Source organism: Thunnus albacares, chromosome 22 (assembly GCF_914725855.1).
Source record: "Thunnus albacares chromosome 22, fThuAlb1.1, whole genome shotgun sequence".
Lineage (NCBI taxonomy): Eukaryota > Metazoa > Chordata > Actinopteri > Scombriformes > Scombridae > Thunnus > Thunnus albacares.
The window spans coordinates 20697697-20717459 of NC_058127.1; the positions used below are offsets into that span (position 1 = coordinate 20697697).

A 19763-nucleotide genomic window follows, 5' to 3' on the forward strand; every position below is an offset into this window, starting at 1 on the left:
CTCCATTTTCCTTGCCCTCCACTAACATACAGACTTCGACCTCTTGCAGCCAAAAGTATACATTTCCTTTAGGAAAACTGTCTGACATCCAAAGCCTGTTACAGCTATTGGGTGACATATGTCATTAAAAGACATTCATTAACAACTGAGTCAGTAAACAGCGCTCATTCATCCAAGCGGTACAGAAACGCTGCCACTTTTTGCACAGCCAGTGTTACAAACAGTTAATCAAAAGCCTGTTTGATACAGAGCCACTGCTTTGCTTTTGAGTACACGGCGGTCAGCAGGGACAGCAAATTTTAAAGATAAAGTTTTACAAGCGTTTGGCGCTTGGTCTGTATTAATTCCAGAGCCTGCATGCTGTGTAGTTAAGTATTCTGTTTAAAATCCGGGACACACGCTGTTCACAATATCCTGGATAAGATAAATCATTTCCTAAGTATTATAAAAACGTCAGTGTGAATGCTGATGTTGCTCTACTGAGTTGTTAACACCATATCCTGGTCATTGTTGTTTTACATTGATGTGATTTTTCTTGCACATATTGCAGAGTTGTGTAACATTAATACTGTGGGCTTTTGCTGCTGATGCCGCAGACATATTCTTATTCTATTAATACTTTCGTTAGACAGACTATATTGTGCTGAACTGAACTAACTTGCCCTGATATAGTATATTATGTTTAAACTATTGTATGCACATCAAAATCAATTCACCATTATAAATATTAATGCAAAATGCTAAGTACTACTGTAGCAATTTATTCTTGAAGTAGTTCGTTAAAACTGGAAAAGTTACAGAAATATGCAGTGTCTAACACTTTGACACAATCAATATTCATTCCATAAACAATATTATATGGGTCTGCGATGACCTAGTTGGAGGTCAGTAAACAATGTTTATCTGTAGCATATGTTTACCTCACAAATTTGACATTAAGTTTAGAAATTGGTGCAACTAGAATTAATATCTTCATCTTCAGCACAACATGAATTTGAGGTATATTCTCATCCATAATTGAAGAGTGCGATTTAAAAATGAATACTCTAGATTTTTGTTTGTTTTTCAGTGGATCATAATTGTAAATATAGGCCAGTTGTGTTTTGAAGGATTAACACAGCAGGCAAACAAACCTTTAAAGCTGCACTAATCAATATTTTTATATGAACAATGGATTAAATTTGTAATGTGAAAGGGGTCAGAATCCAACCCTGGAGTCTCCCTCAGCTCCATTTAGTGTTTTAGCCTCTTTTAGCTCATTGTTTTGGTTTTCCAGCCTGTGACTCCACTCTCAAGTTAACTTCCACCAGCAGCAGGAAGATGTGTTTCACTGAAGAAACTTTGTACTCAATCCGCCCATCATTACACAGCTGATAGACAAAATTAGCAACTACAGTGAAGCATTTATCAGCTAAAGAGACAGATATTTTCCCTCAAGAGCTGGTGGAGACCAAAACAGAGCTAAAAGGACAGTGAATACTGGACACGGATATGACTCCAAGTAAATGTTCATGTTGGTCTTTGTCCACTGGATGTGAGAGCATTTGTTTGCTAACACATTTACCACAACAACTTTATAAGATGATGTCAGTGTTGTGTTTACAGCTTGTTCTGCCTCCCCCAGCGGATAAAAAGAATCAATAAATGCAGCTTTAACAGCATCATCAACATTAATTGCTTGGATTTTGTAGTTATCAACTGTCATCTATCCATCATTCAACTTGTGAGTGCTAGCAGGCTCCAATTTTAAATCTTTATTTGGTGGTGTTTACATTTAAATTATAGACCGTGCCTTTAACAAACAGAAAAGGCTCCATTTAACAGTAATTAGCTGCAGTTGGTTATCTGTGTATATAGGCTCAAAACTTACTGATCTTTATAATAGCTAAATGTACAGTAAAAGTAAACAAATCACTTTTACCTGACTGCACGCCCCACAACAATAATTCCCAAATAAACATTAGGTCTAGTGTTACTGCTTAGCAAATGTAATTTCCTTGACAATAGGAAATAGCATTCTCTCCTTTATTTAGATTATACATCCAGTGATATTTCTCATAAAGAAAAAAAAGAGGCTACACTTGATGTATCATTGATGCTTTTTAGCCTTCTGTTTCAGTTTATATGTTAGCAGCAAGCACTGAGCGCTGTGAAATAAAAACATAAAATGGAATGATTCTATCATCCCTGCAGTCTGGGAAAGTAACAGCATTATAGTAGCTTATTAACAGAAAATGAAGTATTGGCTAACAGAATCACTGAAGGTAAATCAAAACCTTTCACCGCTTTGTTTGATTAATGATACCTAATATTACATTGTAATTAAATACCCAGATGGATGGTTCATATTCTTATCATCACTAGCCATGAAGAAAATTGACTGCATTATTGGAAAAAACCCAAGGCCTTCATCGATCCATGATATAATATAGATGCTTAAAGGCCCCATGATATGAAAAATACATTTTCACAGTTTTTATCCTGTGTCTCTGTGTTGATTGTTCATTTATCTCTTGTTATATGCTAAATATATGTCAAAAAAACATTAGAAGAGTATTTTTTCATTAACATCCCTGTCTTTTCTCTTCCTGTAAAACTGTTTCAAATGTTTGATGACTCATCCTGCACTCAGGGGTGTTTACAAAAGTTCATCCAATCAAATGTGACTTTGGGTGAGTACACCGGTCATATAAAACTGCACTTCACCTTTTGTGGATCATAGTAGCTAACAGAGTAATATGAAGAGAGATAGGAGGAGATGTCAGTTTGGGCAAAAAACATTTTCATTTCCAACACAATGTGGCTGAAGTATAATTCATCTCTCCCTTGTCCTCCTGCTGATTTAACAACAGGTGAGGAGGTGTGTGTGGAGCCAACAGTCCTCTGCAGCTCCGTTTCTCTCTGCAGCTCCATATCACACTCAACTCTAAGCCCCGCCCGCTTTTTACCGATGCAATCAAATGCGAAGGATTTCATTTAAATCCTTTTCATAACTGTACAAGGCTCAAATATTCCATTTCACTGGGAAATAGGTCACAGTATAGAAGCTAAAGATGCTGTAACTTCCGTTTCATGGGGCCTTTAATGCTTGAAAAAAGCGAAAGTAACATTTTACTCTTGAAAGGAAGATAATCAGGTAATGAAATAAAAGATTTTCTACAAGATTAAAAGCAACAGCAGTAATAAATACAGTAACTTAACCTTTCTGTTTCTCTCTCGTTTTTTTTTTCTTATTTATTTCCAAGTTTAGAGACCAGGACATTTATTTCATTTTTGCTATTATTTTATTGTTTTTATTGTTTTGTGGTTAAAAGTGGTTTCACATTGTTGATGTCATTTTTCAACTATGCTAGCAATAAAAGATAACTTCAATTAATTAACAGAATATAAAAAGAAAATGTTTAATATAGCTTACTTAATAATCACTTTAAAGGGGGCCTATTATGCTTTTCCTTATTTTCAGTCATATATATATCATGTTACAATTTCAGATGTTCATATTAAATGTGGCAAAAGTGTTAAATAATGAGGTAAGCGCATGCAGAAGTAATCCCTGTGAGCAAAAAGCACCGGCTTCAGACTGCTCTGAACACTCGGTTCCCTTTTCTATTTTCAGCTCGAGCTGACGTCGGCTCGTGACAGATTTCTTTATATGGTCATCTGCTCCACGTACAGCGTGCAAGTTCACTGCTCCACTCCACAAACATTATGGCGTTTTCCCACTAATTCGGTGAGGAACACATTTCATTTCCTGTAAATTCTTCACAATAAAAGTCTCCTGTTATTTAGTCATTTATAAGCTTTTAATATGAAGCAGTGAAGCAGGAAGTGTTGGGTTTGAATCGGCAGTAGCTTAACACGACTCCGATACAGCTGCCCCTTGGCAGGCTTCCAGTAAGCTGGTCAAAAGAGTGTGCTCATCGGGGCTGGGGGCCTTTAAGAGACAGGAGCTAAGACTGCCTGTTAGAGACAGAGGCTCGACTGAGGGGCTGCATAAAGGGCCAGTATAAGTTAAATAAGGAATTTTTTGAACAGTGAATTATGCAAAGCTACTCTAGTGGAGTCCCAGAATAAAAATATAGAGCTGGAAATGACCATGAAAGTTCCCCTTTAATAAAAAAATATTGTATTGTTTTCTTATATTCTCACATATGATAATTATTATTATATAAAACATGTATGTTGCCCTAAAACTTCACATATATTCTGTATATAAAATGGTAGATAAGCTGAGTTTTGGTGGTCCAATCCAGGATTAGATCACTTAATGCAACATGATGTAGATCAACTGCACTTCATCTGTGTCTGATAATTTGGTTTTGATGGAACATTTCCTTTTATGGGTTTATCAATGTTTGTATTGTGTGGTCCTGTTTATAACGCAGTGTGTGATTGTGGGTGATTGTGTGTGTGTGTGTGTGTGTGTGTGTGTGTGTGCGCGCGTGCGTTCGTCTGAGCGAGCACATCAGCGAGAGGTGACATTGTTCCTGGCAGAAATATGTTCCAGGTTTGGGGCTCAGGTGGCTCTGGTTTGTCTCTGATCAGAGCTGACACACAGGACAGCAGAGTAACACACTCACTCCGTCTCTTATTTGATTTAGCTCAATCTCGCTGTGGTTTGTAATCCCCTCCTCTCCACCACACACACACACACATGCACCTATGCACAAAGCTCTGCCGTGAGCTCTATCAATCTTTTTGAACATCGCCTCGATACTGAGCAGCACTGCAGCCCAATAGCCTTTGCTCTCTTACACTGATATAAAGCCAGAGAGCACGCTGCTGCTGTTGAATGAAGTCATCTAGATAGGTGGAGGATGCTGCTTTAATTCCTTGTTGCTCTTCTTGAATGTACAGTGTGTACTTTTCACTTGAATAGCTTATGAATAGATGTCTACATGGCCTTGAATATACTGCTTCAAGGTGCACCAATATAAAAAGGCTGTTGATATGCAGCTGAAAGAATGAGGACAAAATGGTGGACAAAATGGATGAACTGATTGCTGTTATCAGATAAAAGCCAGCCATATTTTCTAGGTTCTTTCATTTAATGTTGTCCAGCATGTTGTTTGTTAAAAAATAAATCAAGGAATCGACTGTGGAGAGTTTGTGCCAGGTTAATGTAAAATTGTAACAGTCCCCACACACTGAATCTGGCTTCTTGTACTGAAATCTTTATTTGTGCAAATGTTTAGACGATTGAAGAGATGAGTGAGTTGTTTTAAAGTGTAGGTTTGCACAGAATAAGCTCAAGAGCAGCTTGGGAGCTGGAATCAGATTGGCAGTATCACAGCTTTGGGTGTGTGTATGAATCTTTTCCATCCGGCAAGATGTAACCAAAAGGACTTAATGCACACAACTGGTCCTTGTATTTTATTACTGTATTGTTTTTTTTACACAATGAGGCCACTGTAGCAGTCCAACTTGCTCACTATATTGTTTTTACACTAATGATCCACAGTTGTTTTTTAAAACAATGCTTTCTGTCTCTTTTCAGATGTTAGGAGTTTGGAGATTTTTTCTGGTGACTACTTATTGACATATGTTGTGTATAACAATGCAACATAAAACCACATGTCAGATGCAGAATAAATTAACCAAGTAGCATTTTTACAATGGTTACCAAACAGGAGCAACTGTGCCGTTCAGGACACCCAGGAGTTCATGTCTTCAGTATTATTTCTAGGAATTATGAGGGATTTTAACAATTTGAGGAGCAGTTTACATTCTACAATTACACATGGCAAGTTTTGAAGGCTGATTCTGATCATTTTTAGACTAAATATATTTAAATATCCCTCCAGACATGGTGGTTTTCCCACAAAATTCCAACTACCTGGTTAAAAATTGTGAAAAATGACATCTACTCCTTCAGCCTCATCATAACACCCAGAACATATCTGTCTCTGGATGTTTCAAGTTTCCACATCACACTTTGCGTACTGGACCACGATTGACTCCAAACTAGTTGTGATGTAACAAATCATGTTTGTATGTACAGTACATGCCTTAAGGTGAGCACAGACAAACTTTCTCCTATCAGCACATGAATATGAAAACAGCCCTCTAGTGTCAAACTGCGCACATAGAGACTTTAAATGACTATTTTAGGCAGCACATAATAAAATAAATTGAAATATAAAGTTTCTCTACCAGAATTATATCGTGGGAGTGTGGAGAAGGCTTTGAGACAGCATTTAGACCATCATGTAAGGAGAGAGTATAAGAAAATGTAAGTGCACAGTTAGATGAATAAAATGAAACCTGGTTACCAGTGTAACTAATGAGACTGTACAGAAGCTCATTTCCACTGGGATCAGCTTACCTTTGTGTATCTGTAGTCTTATGCAAAGGAGATTATCTGCATCTGCATTGTTATACAGTGCACATTTTTATTTGTTTTCTATGCAAGCTTTCTGTATTTGTAGTCATATGCAAGGACATTAAGTCTATCTCTGCGTTTGAGAAACTTTTTCATATATCTGTCAATGTGTCCCTTTGGTTTTTTTCTATAACTGACTCCAGTTTTTAACCTGAGATGAATTCCAGGTTGGGATTGTGAGTTTCTGAGTTAGTGCACTGGGATTAGCAGTTCCCAATAAAACAAGGTTAATTGCACGTTGTGATGAAGGATGAAAGACGTGTATAGAGGAGAGGGGTTGGGAGGAGGAGGGGGGTGGGGGTGGGGGGGTTGGCGTCCTGACTGGGCTTGACTGCTTGCTGACTGTGGCAGCTCAAAAAGTTGTGCCTGTGCCAGTGCGTTTGATCACCAAGAAAATCCTCTTGTGTCAAACTTCCTCCGACTCCCGACTTCAAAAAATACCCCAAATCAAAGAGCATCACGGAGCAAGAAAAAGATTCACCCGCACAACCCTCAAAATAGCATAAAGAGAAATATGTATCAAAATATCATCAGTCATCTTTTTCCTCCAAGAAACAAGTCCAAGAGAATAAGAGGGGGGAGGGGGGGGCAAGGAGGGGGGGGAGAGATGAAAGTGCAGATAAAAATCACCTCCACAGAGTACGTGCTGCAGGTAGGAGATAAATTAACAGCAGGCTGTGAGTTCTGCGTCCTTATTCTAGCAGCCGATCAAACCCACATCTTCCAAAGCGGGGGCACAAGTGTCCTTGGATGTCCCCAATTTTTTTTTTTTTTTTTTTTTTTCTCCTTTCTTGATTTGATGTTATCATCATTGACTTGGAATAAGGCTAGCTCGATATTTGTGTAGGTCCTGACTCAATAGCAATTTCATCCTTGAGTGGGGGATTGAGGCGTAATAATAATGCACCTCATTGTGTAAGCTGGTCTCAATAGGTGCTTTGTTGCTCAAAATCCTGACAACAATTTGGTTTCGGGGACAATGCTGTTAGTTGGCCAATGTATTTTCAAGGGCACGGCGGTGATGATGATGTCCGAGCCCCTCTCTCTGTCAGTCGGGAGCCAGATAAGGACCTCTGGAAAACACACACAACTGCCTGTGCTGTAGATGGCTTTATAATGAAGGGTATCTGGGTTCCATTAGCCAGGAGTTATGATCATCCAAGGTTACATCAGGCTAATGATTTGCATAGGAAAGACAGCTTTTTAATTGAAACGGTCAGCACATACACTTACACCAACACATCGGTATGCATCTCATATCCAAAGTCCCACCTAAGAGATGTTTGACTTGTGTGTGTGTTTTCCACTCTATGTGTACACATCCCCCAAAAAGACTTCAAAACAAGAAAAAAGGAAAAACATGCAACAAAAATACCTTCGTCTCGAGGCTTGTTCATTGAAGATTCATCATGTTTTTTTGTGAGCGGACCTAGGGTTAAGAAAAAAAGGGGGGAAAAAGAGAAAAGAGAAAATTCAAAAAAGATTACTGGCAAAAACGGAAAAAAAAAGAATATCAAAAAAAGAAAAGAAGCAAGAGCAAAAAGGACAAATCAGCAAGAGTTCATGTTTGCTTATTGTTTTTTTTTTTCTTTCTTTCTTTTTGTATTTTTCGTTTTTTTTTTTTTTTTTTTCCTTTAAAAAGAGTACAAAAACAAAAACAAAAGGCATCACAGACACAGATTTATCACAAGAAAAGACACAAGATCAAAGAAAGCTGTTTTTGGATGTGATTTCCTCCTCTCCCCCTGCAGAAGAAAACGGCTGCCATTGTTTATAGTCCCTCTTCCTCTCTCTCTCTCTCTCACTCTCTCTCTCTCTCCCCATTAAACCCTGTTTATTTCCTGGGTATGACTGTTTTTTTGGGGGGTGCTGGGTGGGGGTGATGAAGAGGAGGGGGGAAAAGGGGGAATGTGGAGCAATAAGGCCTCTGCGGTTTGAAGAACAGGACCCAGCCCTTTTCCTCCCACCATATGATCAGAAAAAAGACAAAGAACTGGCAAAGAAGAGGACACCTATAGAGGAAGAATGGCAGCTTTGGGTCCTGATGCTCAAACCCCCAAATTTTAAGCCGACATCTCAGCAGTGAAAACACACAGAAGATTTTTAAGGGCTTTTGCACAACATTAGTTAATTAGACCTTTTTTTTTTAGATAGACACACTGAACACAAAGACACCTTTAATTAGACAGCAGATAGACAATGAACCTGTAATGGTAAAAAAAAAAAAAAAAAAAGCATGTTAAACATGTTGCAGGTAAAATAGGGCACAGGTGCTTTTGAGTTTTGGAGTGTGACTGAGCATGTGTGTGTGTGTGTGTTTGTCATTATTTAGTGGTTAAACCAGAGAGCTATTCCCCAGGCGGGTAAATAATTACATAGCACAACAGCAGTGTGTTAATTTGAAATGACAAGTAAGTGTGACGCTAATTGCGCAGAGGAGTGCAGGTAAAAGGTGAATGTAATTTGATCCCCATCTGCCCACTGGCTGTTTTTGGTAAATTAAAGGAGAAGACGGAGAGAAAGGAAGAGAAGAAGACAGAGAGAGAGAGAGAGAGAGAGAGAGAGAGAGAGAGCAGGAGAAGACGTTGACAGGAAAATAACCTCCTCTTTCCCTCCCTCCATCATCATCTCTGAAGGTTTTTGTTCATTTGTTGATGAAGTGCTAATGTCTCATTTAAGGAACCTGACTGTGACCAAATGATTTCTGTGCCGTCAACCCTTCAATCTGTAGTCTGTCACTAATAGAGTCACAATGGTGAAGTGAGGCGATTAAGGAAAATGTTACAAAATCAGCTATGAGCAGAAAAACACCCTTCAAATCATCTTTTAGGTAACAGAAACACGACCAAATTCAGGGCATTAAATTAACAGCAGCCACCAGCCAAATGCTGGTAAAATATGCAGGTAGCTGGTAGATTTGTTTCACTCATCAGCCAAAAAAAACAATGGTAATCTGTTGTGTGGCTGGTAAAATTTGAGCATTCAACTAACCATTTGGCTGGTGGACCAAAAAATAATTTTGCACCCTGACCAAAGTATTTCATCCGTATACTGTTCACCTCAGCTTTCAGAAGGTAAGTACTACTTGAAAATACTCTTCACCTTAGCTTTCATCTGATAAATCCACTTTGGGAACATGAGGTTTGGCAAAGAAAAACACTGGATTTCTTTCAGGTGAATTTGTGAAAAGATAACTGCAACACTAACTGACTTACTGGAGGAGTCTGCTCTTCATCTGAGTGCTGTACAGAATAGGTGAAAGCTACAGCCTACATAGAGTACACACTACAAGATGGCTAAATGTTTGTCAGTTATCCAAAGAGAAGTAGACACATGCATACATGGCCAGTCTCTACAGGATAGTACATCTCCGACAAGGATATATGAAAAGTACATAAGAAAATGTTACATCAACAGTAATAAGACTAGAAGTTTACAGCCATGTTTGTAGTTGATAATGTTCATCATGTTCACCATCTTAGCATGACATGTTAGCATGTTAACAGTTGCTAATTAGCGCTAAATGCATAGTACAGCTGAGGCTAATGGGAATTGCAATAGTTTTGCAGGTATTTGGTGGTAAACCAAAGCTGAATTTTTGACTTGAAGATGGTGCTAGAGAAAAGGTTATTACAGTTCATCCTGTGTTGAATATGAATGACTGGAACACATTTCATGGCAATCCACCCAACAGTGGTGGAGACATTTAACTCATAATCGAAAACCTGCTAGCAGGGCGTCACCCTGCGGATTCATCATCTGGAAACCATTAATGTTTGTACCAACTTTTGTTCCAATTCATCAAACACATGTGTGTACATATGTCATCATCAAATATTTGTTGAGATATTTCAGTGTGGACCAAAGTAGTGGACCGACCAACACACTAGTGGCTAAAAATGACCACACAGTTAAAAAAAAAATACATTAAAACAGAATTCAAGACAAATAGGTATCTTAAAAATTGCAAAGTCGAGCACCCTGATGACGTGTTAGTTGGTGTTGCCAAGTTATTTCCCCACATTTGGTCGTTGAGCTCCTAGTTGACTGGTGAAGTAGTAGAAACATTGTCTCTTTGTTGAACTTGGACACGGACTTGCTTCCAATAGACTCTCCTTCCAGATATTTATATCTAGAGATAAACACTGTTTTCAGATATTGAAATAATTATTAGAAATGACTTGACAGCAGGCTCCAAGCAAAAATTCATCATAAGAAAATGACTTATAATGGCTAACGGAATGAAAACTTTCACTTTGACAAGTAATATTTATGGCCTAAAAGCTGAAATTTACGATAGTTTTAGTCATTACAACCTGAGAGCTGATGTTTTTAATACTTTCTATGGTATTTACAACCTGATGACTGAGGTTTATGGTGTTTTTCAGTAATATTTACTACTTGAAAAAACAGTTAAATGGTGTTTTCCACTAAGAAACATTCAGCTACTGTCTTTTTGACTATGAATATGAGCGTAATTAGTTTCAGGCTGAAACACATGGGAGTAAAAACATCTGCAGCACCTCATTAGCTAATTGATTGTGCAACACAAAGCTGAAAACAACTAAAGAGGAATGTTGCTGATTGATGCATGTCAAAACTATGTACTAAAAAGTTTAGCCAAGTGATGAAAAACTTTTAATAGTAACCTGCCCATCAAAGAAACCCAGGTAACTTTGACAAAATGGGGAAAAGCAAAGCAACAATCAAGCAACCATTACTGGCCCAGCAACAAGCTGAGAAAAAGTGTAACAAAGGAGCTTGATTGACATCTTTTTGCAATGAGTGGGTGAGGAGCCTGGCAGTGTGAATCAAGCCCAGAGGGGGAAAAAAAACCTGGTTTTCCTGACATTGTAAGACTCTTTTCCCAATCAAAGGAGCCCAGGTGACGGTAGCATGTGCAGTTTGATGGAGCACCATAAACCCATCAACCACACATACCAGTCTGTAGATGACAAAAATACCATGATTTACAATTGCGAAACACTCAGAGTACACAGTATTACATGTTTTAATTAAAACAATCAGTTGTTGAGCAGCTACATGATGTCTGTATGTTTTATTTTGATGTCATGAATTATACGGTACTTGCTAAAGAATATTTTAGACCTAAAGTTGTTGACAGCCTCTCTCCTCTATATCATCTCTTTCTTTTATCCTCCTCTGTGTGAAACTGTTTTCTCGTCTCTCTCCTTGCGTTTTGCTGTGTCTGTATTGCGGGAGGGGGGGGGCGGGGAGGCAGGAGGGGGAGGCGGGCCGGCCGACTGCAGCTTCCTTTGAAGCTGGTTATGTAAGTCTTCACTTCAGCTCCACTTCTCCCGATGGCCACATACTCACGTGCGCACACACATCGCACTTACACATCCTCGCACAGTGCACATGCATGCAAAACGGACAGACACGATACACCGGCAGGCAAGCGGTTTTTGGAGACGCACATACATTTATACACAGGGTGCAGGGAAAAGAATGAAATTTTATGAACGTTAAGCAGAATGATGAAATTATCTTATTATATTATCACTGTGCAAACTCTTATCTCCAAAATGATGATTCTGAGCAAGCTGTGAGTGTGAAGAAACCAAATAATCACATGTAGTGTTGATCCTCAGACCTTCATAAGGTAAAAATCATATTGTCAGAAAGCACTGGCAATACATATATCAAAATCTGACCTGCACAAAACATTATATTGTGCAACACACGATGGAATCTTTCTTTTTGATCAACATTTTGATATTGTGACCTTGTGATCTGATTGTTGTGATTATTATGAGCTTTGATTATTAACATTGCCTTTTTTGTGTGATCGTCTCTTGTTTAATAACCTAATAACTAACCTTTTTGCATAATATTATCAATTTTGTACTAATTGTTTTGCATAGGCTATAGAGTTTTTTCTGTCTATGATATATACTTATTGGTTTATTCTTGGATATATGATTTTTATAATGGATTATATGTACTCATTTTACACTTTCATAACTGGATCAGCTTATTGACACCTTATAATTTATATAAATGATGGGAGGTGCTGGTGGCAGCCTCTGATTAATTTTTCCTGGGTCAGATTTACATTCACAGGGCACTTTATTAGGAACACCTGTGCAATCTAATGCAATCCAATACAACAGCTCTGTCATTCATTCTACTTTCAAGAAGCTTATACTTTTTCGGTTTTAGTTGACATTGTCAGAAAGGTGATAATTATCAGTTTATAGTTTATTATTGAGGTTGTAGTGGGTGGTGGTGTACTGGAGTGTATTATACTGAAAAGACTTCCAAATATTTTGCCCCCCTCATGTGTGTTAATAGAGTGAATAAAATATGTATAAGCTTAGTAGAATTTATGGCAGAGCCGTTGTATTGGAGTGTTCCTAATAAAGCACTTGGTGAGTATATATACAGTATATGGTGCCAGTGTTTGATCATATGAATTTTTCCTGATAAGGTCTGATGATTGAAACTTCATTAATAAAGTGACTAAGAGTGCAGAATTCTTTGGTTTATTCACAGTCAGGAGTTTTTGAACCTACACGCCTGTCAACTACACTTTATGGTGTACAAAAACAGTTGTCAGAATTGTTATCTACTGAAGCCATTCATATCTTCTTTGGATTCTCCTAGTGGCAACCATTAAAGGAATCACTGTAAACTGGTTAAAACCCACTGTCCCAACATTCCAGTCATAGGTAGAGTGCTTGTGGCTACTCTGTAACATAACTTGAGGCTTCAGAGGAAGAAATTCTTGAGAAGATTGAGCCCTGCTATGTCAGTCATGTTATTAGCACCCCCCCCCCCCCCCCCCCCCCCTTCCCCTTTGATTCAAGCTCCTTCCCCCCACCCCCCCACTCCTCCTTTTTGTTCTTTTCTCTCATCTTTGTCATTTGTAGACAGTGTATACTGTAATTGTTTGACTATTTGTACATTGGTCTCAATTGTACTACGCTAATTGTCTTTAAACCAATAAACAATTAGTTCCAAAAACGTAATTATCTGCTTAGCAAGCTGTAATTAAAAACTAATAATATTCATTTTTAGAGGTTTTCTTTTTCATATATTGTGTAACAGACTAACGTTAAAACACACTTCATTGCTTTGAGCAGAAATGAACATACTTATTGTTTTACGTGTGATTTTTCATATATTTAACATTTTGTGATATATACATATATGTATATTAGCCATATACCCCAGACCTACAGTATGTATATAGGGTGAGATTACATAGCAATGCACCATGCTGTATATTGTATGTATATCTTATATCTTTCATATTGATATCAACATTAAATTTCTATCTGTACCGTTTGATACCTTCTTCTGGATCGATACAGACAGTAGTCTATATTGAAAAGATGCTCATTTCTTTGTTTTTATGATATGAGTGAGTGTATGTTTGTGTGTAACAAATGTTTCTGTGCAGGCACAAGAGTAAGTAGGTGTTGAGTAGCTCATTTAGGCAATGTGTGCCAGTCCGGCATGATCTACGAGTAAATGGAACTGTGCCTGACAGCTTGTGAGTGAGCGTCGACCATGAATGATGGACGCTTGTTCGGAAGCCGCGCAAAGGACAGTGTATGTGTGTGTGTGTGTGTGTGTGTGTGTGTGTGTGTGTGTGTGTGTAAGAGAGAGAGACAGAGAGCAGAAGAGATGGCGACGTTGTCATTGTCCTAGAGCTAAAATATTGCAGCAGAAATGTAGCGAATAACTCAATAAGATTTGTGCACGAGTGTGCGTGTTTATGGGAGAGCAGGTTGTAGATGAGTAACTGGGATGAGTGAGACGTGACCGCCCCTCTCAGAGTCGGTCACCCACACACACATTCTCTATTTCACACATTGTAAGTAGACGTTCTGGTGAGTGTGTGTGTGTATGTGTGTATAAGAGAGAGATACAGTTGTTAGATGTGCAGACAATCAGGCAGGCAGGCAGGCAAGCAGACCGACTTCTACTGCCAATCCTCTGCTTCATTATCACACACCACTGCTCTCTCAGTCACTACAATGTGCATGTGAGTGTGTGTGTGTGTGTGTGTGTGTGTGTGGGCCAGTCACAGACGAGTAGCTAAGATGAGCTGCGACTACAGTACAAACAACTGCGAAGTCCATTTTCAGATGAATGGCAGTTAAAATAGGATCCTTAGTGAGCCGGCGGAGGTTCTGTCCTTTCAGGTGACGTTCAACATTCACCCTTCAGAAATATTCTAGATGGATTTATATAGTCGTCATTAGTCACCCTGTCACAATTAGTTTTCTGCTGCTCTCATATCATTAAGTCTCAATTCATTTCTCTCGATTAAATTACGTGATTTGCATGACTGTTTGTCAGACAACGCTGTCGAGGTGGGAATACAAAATGTGAAGCCCTAAAAGTGGAAAAGAAGAGCTTTTACATTCCAGCCGGAGTGAAATATAAACTGGCATGATCAACTTTATCTTTATTCATGTTGCAGAACTGAAAAAAAACACATATATTTAAAGCTTGAATACACATATAGTACAGTACGTGTGCTTTTCAGTCAAACAGGCTCATGCTCTGGCTTCATTTCTGTTCCTGTTGAGTCACAAGGCTTTCTTCTCCTGTCCATCTCACTCAACATTAACCTTGCCTGAAGCAGCATTAGGTGAATAATAGGCTTTTTGGGGATATTAAAGTCAAGGACAAAGACAGATTGTCAGACTGTGACAGACTGTCACAATGCTGTCCCAGCCAGTTCTACGCCATCAGCTGGAAAGTGACCACAGCACACTCAAGTTTTACCAGCCTGGCAGGCTTACCGAAGGACAACAAAGGCATGAGAGGAGCTGTGGCTAATAGTTTTGATTTATCACTTACTGTAGGCTCTTGTCTAAAGCTGCCTGGCTGAAATTAAGAGTTTCGGCTCTATCTGACTGGTTGCCACACTGTTTCTGCGTCTTCTGGAGGTTTAAAAAGAAAAATGACTCCTCTCATGAGTAGGGAAGGACCGCAATAGAAGTTCAGCAGCACATATTAAAAAGTTGACTGTATCTGCATATTGTATAAGTGTTTGATTACTTTAGGATTATGCTGCCTATCTCCTAATTTTAAGTGCCAAGATTATTTATAGCTTCCTTTCCATCCTTGTTTTGGGCTGGTGTGCTTGAGCAGGTTTTGGCATGCTTTAATCTCATTCTGCATGCTTCTCTGGCGAGTATATGCAAATAAAAAAAGATGAATTATATATGTGCGGAAGATTCTGCAATATATTAGAGATATTTATATCTGTGCTCCACTAGGCTTCTTTTTTGAGGCATCAGATACTGGAATAAATAACAGAGAAAAACATCTTGTGACTGTTGCCAGCTGCGATAACTGTACTTTGGAAGTGTTTCAGAGTGACAAAAATAAAAAAAAACAATGAGGAGGCATCGACATTTCTATCTATAGATGAAGATGGTGAGGCTTAAAGGAGTTGTGTTGTGGCATATATTTAAGGTTTTTACCCATTTACCATTGGATTTTCATATTTTGGTCATCCAATACAATCAGAAATGAAAAAGGAAATGAATGTATTAGTGTCCTAAGTGTCCATTTTTTTTTAATTAAACCACAGTTTTGTTTATACCTCAAACCATACAGGATTTTGGAGGCCAATACTGAAAATCAGATAATAAAAATAATTGGCCAATAGAAAAAAAAAAACGGCTTAATGAGAAAGTTTATTCAGATCTCATAAAAATAAAATTATTCTAAATGGTTCTAGAGAAATTCATTAAATGCCACATTAGATTTTACTCCATGTGTTATTGGTACAATCTTGTAAAAAGTAAGTTACATTTCTCATCTGTTTTCACCTAGAGTCATGATTTCTTTACTGCAGCATCAGAAAGACTCTACAGTAGCAGCTGTGGGTAATGTACACATTGGACGTGCTGGCTTTTTTTCCCCCCTGAATGCAACATACAGTATTTGACAGCTGGTTAACTCTGACTGGTGCTGCCTCATATTAATGATGTAAACTGTGTCTTTCATAAAACACCAACATCAGCTGATTTAAGGCTCGTTCAGATGCGCCTATAGATCTGACAGAATCATCATTTTTGCCTACAGAGACCTAATGATGCTGCTGCTACATCTGTGGCCATTGATAGCTTGTTGCTAGGTAGGATGAATAAAGCAGAGTAATGCTAATATGCAGTAGGTGTGCTATAATAGAGATATTAGAAACGACTGGAATGTCTGACAGCCAATTACGAAGTCAGAAATAACTGTGGTACAAAGTAACACATGACGTGCTCGCATGTTACTGCCACAATGGTCACCTCTATTTCTCCACCACTGTTCCACCTCTCCCATTTTTAGTACACCATTTTTCTCTCTCCCTGTCACTCCCTCTCTCGCTTTTCAGTCTCCTGGTGCCTCATTCTCAAGCCTCCCGACTGAGAGCCTGAGAAATATCGATCCAACCTGGCTGAAGGGGGAGAATCAAGTAGACAGAAAAAAAAAAAAGGGAAAAGGGGAGAGAGAGAGAAGGATGGAGAGGACAAGAGAGAATGGGGTGCTGACATGGGGTTTTCAAAATAATGTGTGTATGAGGGAGGGAGAGAAAGAGAGAAGTCGAGTGTGTGCTTTCGAAAGGAAAAATAAGATGAAGTTATTTGCTTTTTGTTCAGGTGTAAGGGAGGAAAATGAAAGGAAAAAGTGGAAGTGAATGAGGGGAAACGTAAAAAAAGAGGGGAGGAAAGGAAAGAGACGGGGGAGAAAGAGGAGGAAGTTACAAAGCAGAGAGGGGCATTAGGAGGATTAAGGTGTTGCAGTGGAGAGGAGAAAAAAACGTAAAGATGAAGAGATGACAGCAAGAAAAGAGATAGAGAGATTAAGTAAAGCAGACAGAAGGAGAGGTAAACAGAGATGTGGTGAGTGGCGGGGAGGCAGATGGAGTGACATTTACGGAGTGGTGATGATCGAGTAGGCATGAAGGTTAAAGCCATTTTCTACCCATGTAGCCAGACACACACACCCACAAACACCCTAACACACACATACTTGTAGGCTTATCTGTTCATGCACTCATGCATCCATTACATAGACAAATGTGTGCTTTAGAGTTTAAATTTGAGACTGAATCTGGATAACAATACACTTACTATAGAATTATTAGAGGATTTTATTACCACACAGTCATTGAAGAATTATTACAGGCCTAGCAGCAACCTTTCACGCTGTCAACTATAAATTCTGCACCTCTCAACCAAGGATATTGAACATAATTGCAGTATGTGAGCTGCTACATTAACTTTTCATAAGGTGACCAAATAAAGAGGAAGGAATCCAATAGTTACACAGCTTCATATGTCTTGTTGAATCCCCAGTGTAAATACTGCAATGACAACTTTTAATGAAAAAACACCCCATATTCTGGACTTAGATTTACGCTGGTCTGGTATAAATCTATGGTTTAGCAGTGATGTGTGTGTCTGGTCTCCAAGAGTCATGAGCCGTAAGAGCATCAGGGAAATGCCTGTTTATTATATCTCACACTTTACACATGGTTTAAAGTGTGAGAGAATGTTTTTGACTATGAGATGGAGGGCTAAACAATTAAGTGTTTTTATATCATAATTGTGATTTGACAGAGTGCAATTTTAAAAATTGCAAAAGCTGCCGTCTTAATTATAACTTACATAATGATCAGTGTTTTAACCAGCTGTAACATGTTTAAGTTGGCAACCACTTATTGAATTAGTGCTCATTCTGTGAGTTGATGTCTGTACTATTTATATTTATCCAATGATGGTTTCAAAATTGAGTGGGGAAGGTTACTTTTATTCATTTTGATTACAGTCATAGCCCTGGTCTCATTTAAAAGGTGAATTTTTAAATTTTACAACCAAAAAGTCAGAATGAGTGTAAGTGAGCCTGAAAATTATGCCACCAAGCCTAAAGTGTCCCACAGGTGGGACTGTGTCAGTTAACAGGTTAAAAAGAGTAGAGCAGATTATAACAAGATTTACTGTAGTTTAGGTAAATAACCTTGCAGTAAAATAAAAAATTACACTAAAATTGGGTCAAAACAACCCCTCGTCTTGAGTGGCTTTCTGGGCAACACTAACTTAGTTGTTGTTGGCGCTATATTGACCCAAACTGGGTAAAAAGTTCAGAATTGGGACCTCCAGGATTTGGGGATGTGAAGCAGCTGTGAAGCTGACACTAACGTTAGCTTAATCATTAGGGGCTGTGAGTCAGAAACACTATTAGACTTGGCTTATCTGGTGTTTGTCATCAGTACCATAAGAGGTAAATACAATATAGGTAAATTGTTCAACTTTGAAAAGTAGGTAAAAGTTTTCTCTGGGTCAACAACAAGCTACTGCATTGTTTTATGAAATTCTATTCATAGAATTCACTATGCAGAAAGATTTATTTGTGATTATCCTTAGTAAGTATCTATTTTAATACAGTGTAGACCACAAATGCAGGCCTGGAGGTTACTTTATAGAGAATAACTGCAATTTAAAATAGCAATATTGTTCACAAAAATTGCACTGAGATATTTCCCTCAACTGTTTCGGCCCTAGTGAGAAGATGTGTGTTTGTGCCTGTGTGTGTGCTGAGCCAGTCAATTCCCAGTCTCAATAGCGTGATTCTCCCTGCTCCAGAGGTGACAGATTACTGGAGAGACTCTCACTCCATCTCCCATGATACCCTGGGTCTGTCGAACAACCACTGTTTGTCTCCCCATGTAAAAGATAAGACGTAATTTTAGAAAAGCCCACTTTTTAACCATTTTGACATTTCCAGTTTTGTCAGCAGAGCTGTGTGTTCTCTTTATTGTGCTAACCTTTGAAGAGCGAAGACTCTTTATGTTATCTGACATATGGGGAAGGTGAAAAAGGTAAAGGGAAACAAGAAAAATATGGAGAGAGGTTGTTATGTTGAGCTATCAAAATGCCTACAGGCTCAGCTGCACTGTTGCCATTTCATGTAGTATTTCATCTGTGAGTTAATCTCTGCGGTGTATTGTCTTTCCTTGCCTTTGTCCATTAAAAACAAAGGAACCAATCTGTTTTTGTGTGTTTGAACAGTCATTCGACCCGTGGGCTATTGCTGCCCTAACCAAAGGCTTGTTGGTGATCTGTGCGGTAACCTTGTAGAATGATCCAAGATCACTGTCGATGTTTATTTATCCATGTGGGCTTTCAACTCTTCTCGCTGCTTTAACACACACAGCGGCATCCTCTCCTCTCTTATTCTCTGCTTTTCTCATTTCAAATTTACACTAACGGTAATGGTATCAAATACTAAACCAGGCCAAGAGTGTCTGTGTTTTAAGTCATCTCATTATATTAAGGCAAGACACTTTTTTTTAAAGTAACTTTTTAATATTCTTAGTCAGTTACTTTTAAGACATCATCAT

General features: G+C 38.5%; 1 protein-coding gene across 6 annotated transcripts in view; it reads right to left on the minus strand.

Moving 5' to 3' along the window:
- Positions 1 to 19763, minus strand: part of nlgn2a (neuroligin 2a) — a 191985-nt gene that overhangs the window by 78164 nt on the left and 94058 nt on the right. For 5 of the 6 annotated variants that reach the window (XM_044340570.1, XM_044340571.1, XM_044340569.1 and 2 more), the window contains one exon: positions 7758 to 7811. The exons of the other annotated variant lie outside the window; for it this stretch is intronic. In XM_044340570.1, the coding sequence (XP_044196505.1) occupies positions 7758 to 7811 (54 nt within the window). The remainder of the gene's footprint in view (positions 1 to 7757; positions 7812 to 19763) is intronic. 6 annotated transcript variants of the gene reach the window in all.